At 44.9% G+C, this 9872-nt stretch overlaps 2 protein-coding genes across 2 annotated transcripts; one reads left to right on the plus strand and one right to left on the minus strand.

The window, feature by feature from the left end:
* Positions 1–1818: 1818 nt before the first annotated feature.
* On the minus strand, positions 1819–4103 carry LOC128296979 (uncharacterized). Its single transcript, XM_053032518.1, has 3 exons — positions 3948–4103; positions 3561–3803; positions 1819–3496 (listed from the first exon to the last, which is right to left on the minus strand). Exons 1-3 carry the CDS (start codon positions 3994–3996, stop codon positions 1953–1955), a joined length of 1836 nt encoding a protein of 611 aa, XP_052888478.1. The 5' UTR covers positions 3997–4103; the 3' UTR covers positions 1819–1952.
* A 248-nt stretch (positions 4104–4351) lies between these two features.
* LOC128304374 (negative elongation factor A) lies at positions 4352–9861 on the plus strand. Its single transcript, XM_053041558.1, has 4 exons — positions 4352–4561; positions 5072–8161; positions 8293–8448; positions 8523–9861. Exons 1-4 carry the CDS (start codon positions 4352–4354, stop codon positions 8757–8759), a joined length of 3693 nt encoding a protein of 1230 aa, XP_052897518.1. The 3' UTR covers positions 8760–9861.
* Positions 9862–9872: the final 11 nt, after the last annotated feature.

Here is a 9872-nt window from a genome sequence, read left to right on the forward strand (position 1 = left end):
GCCTTTAATCTTGCGCTCTTCTTCGCTCGTTTGTTCTAGCCCTGTTTGACAGGGCTTTGTTATGATTGTTCGTCCTTTGCTTGTGCGACGAATGTTTTGCAAAATTTGGTAACGGAACAGAAACACGAAACTTACCCCACGTACGGACGATAAATTCGTGCGCTTTCGCTATGAAAATCTAGGCCAGCGGTGTGTATTTAGCTTCGGACTGGGAGATTTGTTTTCGTCGATGCACGTCACACTGAAAACGAATCACAGTCTTGGTGGAGCCATCCTCACGGGCTGCATCGCAAAGATTTACACCTTTCACGATTCTCGATTACTAAGCTTCTCACTTCCGTATTGTACGTAGAAGCAGTAACGAAAATCGCTTTCCTAAACGAACACGGAAAGCTCGCACTAATTACACTCATCGACGATCCTGATACGATAGAGAGAAACACTTGGCGCTAGTCACATGAGTTTCCTCAAAACACTGCTCACTGTGAACACCGAAACGCGATAGCCGTTCCTTCCAATCGCCAACGAATGAATGGCCGACCAGATCCATTGCTGCTTTTACCGCCCAACACTCAGCGCACCGAAGAACTGTTGTGGGGATAAGGTGCTCCTGCCAAGACCCCTTGAATGAACATGACGTACAAATCGGCACATTTTTCGGGCGCCGAGCTGCACTGCACTCTTGAGCGGACCGTATTCAATCTACCAATGTATGAGACATATCCGTGGGGAAAGAATTAATTGTTTCATCTTTAGAAAATTGATTACACAGGAAAAGCTACTAATTTTCCAAGTATTGAAATGGAAAGAATGAGAGTGAGAGAGAAAACTTGCTTTTCTCTTAGTACTGTATCGGGGAGGTTAGCTCATCTCGGAGTCCAACCATTTTGACATTGAAACAAATGAAAGCCAAAATATATTTTCCAAACAAAACAAATTGTAAAGCGGGATGCTTTTTATAATTCGATACTCTATGTGCATTTGAATAATATTTACGAGCCTTATATAGCGCCGCTAGAGTTTCAACTTTGTAAAATTTATTTCAAAAGAGCTGCACAGTGGTACCGCTACGTCAAAGAATTTACCCCGAGATTTTAACAAATATAAATTAGGGGTCAAATAACCTGTGAGATTTAAATAATATCGCTACTTTTGTAGAATTCTTCTTCGAACAATTAGAATAATACTAAGCTGAATTATTTAGCTCTCAAGTATCTTTCTGCTTTGTTCTTAACTTTCTACTGTTTCACCATTATTTCGAATTAAGAAATGATTTCATTTTTTCAAACAGGTCCGCCTGGCGGCTTAACCTGTACTTATGAAAAATGCTAAAACTGAAGACTAAAATTGTGAAATAAAAATAAAAACGATATCGAACCACCCTTTAAGAAGTAGACGCTTAGTTAGGAAATGGATAAATGAAAAAGTTTTGTAAACACAAACGAACGTAATAATGAAGTTGTTCAACTTTCGATCCGAAGAGAACACTCTTCCGTCTTATGGTTAGGGTGATATCATGATGCAATGTTTTGTATAGGGAAAACAATAATTTTAAGCTACTTATTTACATGTCAAACGTTCTTATGTCTTCCTTTGTCACCGTTATCGCCAGTGGAATTTACATTTCAATTGTACTTTATCTGAGGCATCTGCTACGGTTTCATTTAGGCAAACTATGTCTTCAGACGGTGTTTGCTAAAAATATCACCACAATTCAAAACAACCGGAAATAGGCATCGCTATGCCGGACTACGTTGTGAAGCTAAATGCTAATTATCTTATTTTAAAAGTGAGGTAGTAACGTCACTATCCTTGATTTTATTTTTTATTCTCAAGTGGTACTACATTTACAATTATGGATGGAATGAAGGCACATAGCACACGTACGTACGTGACGTGACTTTGGACGGATAAAGATACAATAATTTCAAGAAAAGAGATTCATAATGCTTCTAAAAGAACACCTTCAAGAATACCGCTGCTAAAGAGATAAGACACGATGTTAATGTGCTACTGAGCGCTGCAGTTGAGCGATAGATAACCCACGGGAACACAGTGATGAAGTTTTCCGTCTCCTGCCAAGGATTTTCTCCATCATCAAAATGCATCGGACATTGGTCCCGTTCGCGCTCATACTCCGTCATATCGATGGCCACCACAGCACCTTCGGTATAGTTCCAGGAAGTTACATCTTGCTTGATATCGCAAAATGCGCCCACGGCCTGCGACATTAGCACACGATTCAAATCCGCCCGCTGGTAAACCCAGCAGCGGTACTTGGAGAGAGGATCCAGATCGTCGTACGTAATAAGGTAAGATTTAAGATTTTCCTGCCAGTATCCGACACATTTCATACGATAATCCGGGTCGCTGTAGATGTCGATCGGTCGTCCAAGATAATCCACCGATAGGCAGTAATCCGCATCGATCCTCATCTCCTTTTGGTCACCGTCGCAAACGGAAAAGTCCGATATGTTTTGCTTGCAGCGTATGTCCGGACGAGGACTCAGTGTGACACCACCGAGAATGCGCGTTTTGAATGGCGCTTCGCCTTTCTGCGTGAAGTTAAACTTTCCGGCCACAGGACATCGAATGGGAACGGGTTTTGCCGATAGCAGCAAATTATAATTCCATTCTTCTCTGTTGGGGAATTGTTTCCACGAGCAAACGGTTGAAAAGTCGTCCTGTATCACAGCAAGTCCACGCCGGTAGCGGATAATGTTGTGATGTTTAGGGACAAAATCGAAACATACGTAATCCGTCTGACAGCCGTCCACTGTAAGGCGAGCCATCATAATGCGTGTATCTCGCTGCTCTCGGCATATGTAGATTGTGCGACGGTAACGCGACTGATCCGGTTTGTACGTTTCCACAATGTGGGTTTCATTTATCTTCACATCGCCATCGACGTTGGCGGTATTGATCCATTCTCCGGTGAAATTTTGCGGGAATCGACAGCCCGGTTCGATGACGTCCGCCTTTACCGGTGTTATTCTTAATCGTTCTGGAGACTTTTCTACCGTCTTCAGAGTATTACATTCGGCCGTGATCGACACGCCAAGATACAGATCGTCGTCACGGTTCTTCAAAAAGCAGCGATACTTTTCGTCCTTTCGAGATTCCTTCGTGTTTGCCACGGCGAAGTAGTGGTTCTTGCCGACAAACCAATCACCCAAGCAGCTGTATTCTACCACCCCATTGAATGTATCCGCCATTCCAATGCACTGCTTGTAGGTGATGTTAAACTTTTCGTTCGATATCAAGAACTGTGTTCCGGCTTGCTGACATGAATGTATTCTCGCATCCGGATGGTCACATTCACCTGTGAAGCGGAATCGGTTCTGGTACGCAAATTGCCATACACCCTCAAGAGACGAGCGACAATTGACGGGGACGTAGTTTTCGTTAAACAGCGTTATTAATTGCTGATCGGTTGAACCACGGCAAACTCGTTCTATGGTAGGTTCTTCGTGTGGCGCCAGAGTCACACATACGGCTGAAAATGCATCACAAACCATTTTACACCATACTGCGTGGTTGCTTTTTGCAAGTTTACTTACATTCGTATTTTTCGAAAATGTTCAGCGTCCTGGGAAATGCGTGCACACAGTGGTAGCACCTTTTGCCTTGGAAAATGAACGTGTAATTGGATCCTTCGCGGAGCATATTAATAATCTCGCCTCTGTCTGACATGCTGTGATCATCCAGGACCGTCAACGTAGGTCTTCCGACCTCCCAAGAAAACCATGATCCTTGAAGGATTTTCGGAATGGTGAAGTTGGATCGCGCCGTAACGTAAGACACTGGAACGAATGATTAGGAACACAATTAGCAAAGCGAAATTGATACCATTAAAAAGCAATCAACAGGATCGCCATGGCCGGACAATGGAAGCCAATAGGCAGCCCCGCCCTGTTGAAGGTGATCTGGTAACGGAAGATTCTTACCACCATACAGTAGAACAACCAGCAGTTTTAATACTTGAGTTGGCTTCATTGTAAGCCAAGCAATGAAATTAAACTAGTTTCACAACGTTACACTAACTTATCGCAGCAAAATAAACGAAAACATTGATCAGCACGCCAATTGTTTATGGGGTTGGTTTCTTTTTTTTTTACTTGTGACGCTGATTCATGCCAAACGTCAAAGAGCCGTCAAAAAACCGTTGGCCTTGAGAGCGTTACAGGTGCTGTACGAACCTTGAGCGTTAGCTTCCTCGATGCGTTACCAGTGACACTTCGCCGATTCGTGCCGAAGCTTGACAGTCGGGCCAGGCTGCCAAATGGTTGTGGCTGTGTGAAACGGGCTAGGAAAACGCACATCACTGCATTCGGCATCAGTTTTTTTCAAGATGGCGAACGTGCGGGATAGCGACATTTCTCTGTGGCTCCACAATAAGCTTGGTACATCAAACGATTCATGGATAAGTGGTTCCATTACGTCTCAATTGAATAAAGAAGTGCTTCGGAACATCAAGGAGTGTTTTCCAGACTTACAGACCCAGGTTAAGCTGAAACTGCTGTTGAGTTTTTTCCAAATTCCGCGACGGATCGTCGAAGAGGTAAGCGTGCGAAAGGGATGTCCCGAGCTCATGACGACAACGTTGCGCCGACTTGTGGTCGCGCGTACTGTGGGAAAAAAACACACAATGCTGATGTTGCAAGCGCGTCAGTGGTAGTACGCGCTGAAAAAAGTAAATGTTGCACGGAGAAGAAGGCAATGTTTTCGGAAAATGTGCATATAGAATTCGCGTACAATAATTTTTATGTGTAAAGCGCTTTTCATCAGGCATTCATGGCTATTGATTATGTTCCTCGTTGCCCGTTCAGTGACTTAGTGGTGATAAAGCATGAAAGCATACTGCTTACGTGTGTGGTTGTGTGCGTGTGTGTTCCGATGTGTAACATAAACAACAACAAAATAGCGACAGCAACCTGTCATATTTTAGAAACCTTTTATAATAAATACTTTCTGGCTCTTTACGTACCCTAACCAATAGTGTTCCGATATGATAGTGTAGCAAGAATGTATATCTCATTAATATTATTCTTTTTGTTTCATTTTGTTGTAGTGGAAAACGGAACTAGAGGAAGTAATTGAAGTTGCTGGACTCGATTCAGAGCTATGGGTGTCAATGATAGCGGAAACGATAAAAACCTTCCCGACCACAGGGTCTTTGAACACGGAAATCTCAGACTACGAAGAGACGCGCCCAATTTTCACAGACATGGTCAACGAATTGCGACGGTTGGTAGTGAAAAATGCCGATCTCGGTATGCTCCCCCTGGAATGTCAGTATCTCAACAAATCGACGCTTGTTTCTGTGGTCGGGCAGCAGTCAACGCCTGTGAAACATTTTACGTTAAAACGTAAACCGAAAAGTGCAGCCTTACGTGCGGAGCTGCTGCAAAAGTCTTCCGATGCACAGAGTTGCCTCAAGAAGATATCTGCACCAACAGTGCCTTTACGGTCGCGTGGCATTCCACGTAAAATGACCGACACAACACCGCTTAAAGGTATCCCGTCACGCGTACCTACCGGTGGCTTTCGTTCACCTCCGACTACCCCAGGTCAAACCCGGCCGGCAATGAGCCGAACGCCAGCCGGTAGAAAGGATGGAGGTATAAAGCTACTCGAGATCGGAGAGCAACCGCTAGGCTATGCGGCAGCGAAAAAACGTAAGCGAGAACAAGAGAAGGAAGAACAGGCAAAGAAGGTGGCGGAACAACAGAGTCAAAGTGCAAATGATACGAAGTCGACCACAACCACGCCGTCTACATCAAGTCCAACTGTTACGACAACGCCCGATTATGCGGCAGGTTTGTCAGCACCCTCGACAGTGTACAGTCAGCCTGCAACACCAATGCCGGCCACATCTGGCAGCAAGGATGTATCCTCTAGCGTGATGTCAACGTCTGTTGCCTCTAGTACATCGCAAGCTCAAGTACAACAACCACAAGCGCAACAACAGCAACCAACACCATCCCCCCAGACGCAGCTTCAGCCAGCACAGCGGCAGCCGCAACAAACGCAACCGACAATAACAACTTCTCAGCAATCTCAACAGCAACAAACGCCCTCTCAGGCAACATCTGCTGTGGTCGATGAGGAGGAAGAGGTTGAGATGAAAGACACAAAACCGGAATCCATTAGCTTAACCACGCCCGTTGCTATACCGGTTAGTGCTGTGCCAAGTGTAAGTTCGGCACCACCTCCATTGGCATATCCTGCAACGAAAACAATATCAGCAACGGTCATCAAAACGGAACCCAGCGGTGTTGGGGCAGGTACGGTTGGAAGTTCTATGGTTACGTTGTCATCACAACCCCCATCGTTGGTACGAACTGTTCCGTTAACACCTAAACAAGCCAAATCGGTACTGCAGTCGCAATCGGGAGCGACGGGAGGAGTTCAGATAATTCAAAAATCCACAGGCAAAACGATCAGTGCGGCTGCAGCAGCTGCTGCAGCAGTAACGAGCACCAGCAACACCAACGCGCAGCAGAAAATAGAAATCCTATCGTCTGAGTCGATCGTACCCGGAACGTTACATGCCTCCATTCCAAAATCTACGACCATCATCAATCGTGGTGGAAATATATTGTTCACTACGAAGCAGGTGCAGCCTGGCACGACAACAGCTGCCGGAGGAGCAACAATAATACAGCAAAAAACGCCACTTACTTCGTACGTGCTTAACACGACATCGCCCGGCAAACAGCTCAACATTCAGCGAATAGTTTCGAACGCGAGTTCCACAGGCACGCCTAGTTTGACGACAACCATTTCACGGGCTCCGCATCAGCAGCAACTGCTGCAGCAGCAATCGCAACAAATTCAAGTCCAGGGACAACAGTCAGCTACGCAGCAGACTAGGATTGTGCAAATTAAAACAGCTCCAACTGTGTCGCTTAACAATAATCAGTTGATGCAAAATATTCCACCCCTTATATCTACCCAGATTCCGGCCGGGGCGACTCAGCCAACGATACTAAACATTCAATCCATGCAACAACAGCAGGGTCAGCAGAATCAGTTACAAATTACCCCGACAGCAGTGCCCCAGAAGCGCACGATCACGATAACAGCACAAAACCCGCCGACGGCTGGTATGACTACCTCCGTCGCACAAATTCTTCAACATCAGCAACAGCTGCAGCAGCAACAACAGCAGCAACAGCAACAACAAGCGCTGCAAGCTACTGCTGCAGCTGCGGTCGGCCAACAGCCAAAGTACACACAAGTGGTTATGCCGCCGAATGTTAAGGGAAACACCTACTACGTAACGAATGCCGCAAATGTTTCGAATGTGCTGAATCAGAAAGGAGTCATCATACAAACGGTCGACGCATCGGGCAACACTGTATATCAGCAGATTCCGCTACAAAACGTTTCCGGATTGAGCGGAGCCACAATACTGACGGGACCGCCAGGACTGATCAAAACGGAATCGGAAACAAAGCTGAGTCAAATTCCCGCACTGGTACCAACTAGCTCGTTGCATCAAAATATTCCCGCCCTAACACCCGTCGTGATTCAACCCAGTGGAGGACAGCAGCAAGGCACTACCGTGGTACAGCAGCAACAGCAGCAAGGTGCAACCATACCGGCATTGATTACGAACATTTCACAGCAGCAGGTCCAGCAGCAGCAACAGCCGCAGGTAAAGCAGCAGGTGATTTTCCGACCTGTCGGTGGAACAAACAATGTGCAAACAATTTTGCCACAAGGAATCACGCTTATTCAGCGGCCAGGCGGCCAACCAAAGCTAGTGCAAACGATCCAACAATCGGCCGGTGCTGGTCAACAGCAGCAACAGTTGCTAAAAGCGGCCACCGCAGCAGGGCAGGCAGGACAACGTACAATCATTACGCAAATACCCCAACAGCAGCAACAGCAGGGTCAGCAACAGCACACGATTCAGTTCCAGGCCCCGGGATCACAGCGTACTGGCGGCACTACCATTCAGCTAGTCCAGCAACCGCAACAGCAAGGTCAAACCCAACAGATACAGGTGCAGCGTGCCCAATTTAAGCAAGTGCAGCAGCAACAACAGGGAACTACGGTAACGATACAGTCTCAAGGCAGTGGTCAGCAGCAGCAGCAGCCACAACAAGCGCAACAGCAACAAGCGGGTGGAAGAAAAGGGCTTTCAATATCCGTAAGTAGCATGTGTTTTAGTTTAGAAAGTTAGATAATAATTTATGTGCAAAATTGACGAACAATTATTTAAATTTCGTCTATTTTCGCTTTTATGCCGTTTTAATCAAAATTCCTGACTGGTTTTTGCAGAGCAAGTATTACATGGAAGCACATGACATGTTTAAACGGGCTAACTGCGTGTCCCGATTAGAGAAGGCTATAATCATCGGTTTCATGGCTGGCTATCGAAACAATCCTAGGCCTTCACCGGAAAACATCGTGACCATAAAATTAAATGAAAGTGTTGTAAGTAGAGCTCTAGCGGTACAATCGCAAATGGTCATTGTAAAACACACTACTAATTGTTTCGGTTCTTGTAGGAAAAAGTGCACCAAGACGATAGGGCAGCTTTGATGCTGGTTGAGTCGCTCATCACGCTCGACTACAACACGGGTCAGTGGAGAACATTCCGAAAGTATCGTGAAGTTGACCAATCGCAACAGCTTGCAGAAAGCGTTAGCAGTGACACAACGGCGGGTGGTGCTGCAAATACTGCTACGGGCGGAGGCAGTGGGACGGCCGCATCCGCTGGACAACAAAATTCAGTAGTTATTTAATATTTAGCATAGGGTGCACCAAAAACAGAAGCAAACCGCAATAAGTAATATGGCCGCAATCCTGGTCGGCTTCAGTCCCGTGGCGTATGTAGTCCTTTTTGCAGGAAGATGCATGCGCGAAGATGCGCACGTAAACTGTTTGCCGTTGCTGTGCAGCTATCTATATCAGTCGTGACATAGTGATTAGTGGTATAACACATTAGTACAGTGTAGGCGATAAAGTTGCAATAAGCGGTGATGCGAATGTGAACACTGTTAGGCAAATTATGAGGTATGTAATAAGTAGTATATATTTGTATAGAAACATGATGTAATAATGCCAACATAATAGGTTTGCAAATTTTTGCAGAGCGATTCTAAGAATCAAGCACCTTGTTTGAAACTGTGACTCTGTTGGAAAAGTGAAATATTGCAAACAGTTCGATGAGTTTGGAAATGTTTAGTCGATTAGTTTTAGCGCAAACATCATTTCAGCGTTGTTTCCTATCGAAAGATGTTTTGTATAAAGTGATGTGAATATTAGTATTTTGAGTTGTTTTTTTTTTTAATGATGTATCGATACACAGCTTAGTGAGATGGGTTCCATAAATTCTGTACATATGAACAAGCATGGAAATGAATGCGGAAAAAGTTTAGGCAACAACAGCGCGGGGCACTTGCGGTAATTTGCCCCTTTGCAGGGATAGCGAACAAAACACACGGTGTTTATTAAGCATTTGTTAGGAGCTTTAGCGGATCAGTCAGCTTGCGTTTGAAAGCATACAACGTGTGTGGAAGCCGCGTTTGTGTGTGTGTGTTTTTTAATTAACAACTGCAGTTTCAGGTATTTTAAACTCCTTTCTCATTCTTACCATGTGCCGACGGCAATGGGCATCTCGTAGTTTATGTTATTTCCCACATTCTCAAGACAATAGCATATTAATAGGGGTGTTTTGCTTTAAGTTCTAGTTGTCTTTCGATTTTGTTTTAACGTAACGAAAGTTCTTATGTATAAACTAAACGCATTTTAGTTCGCAGGGAAGATAAGTGTTGTTACGAATTATTATTTTAGCGTCTGTATCAAAATAAAAAAGAGATATCGAAATATATGCGTAAACAACAAACGATATAAAT

This window comes from Anopheles moucheti, chromosome 2 (assembly GCF_943734755.1).
Source record: "Anopheles moucheti chromosome 2, idAnoMoucSN_F20_07, whole genome shotgun sequence".
NCBI classification, from domain to species: domain Eukaryota; kingdom Metazoa; phylum Arthropoda; class Insecta; order Diptera; family Culicidae; genus Anopheles; species Anopheles moucheti.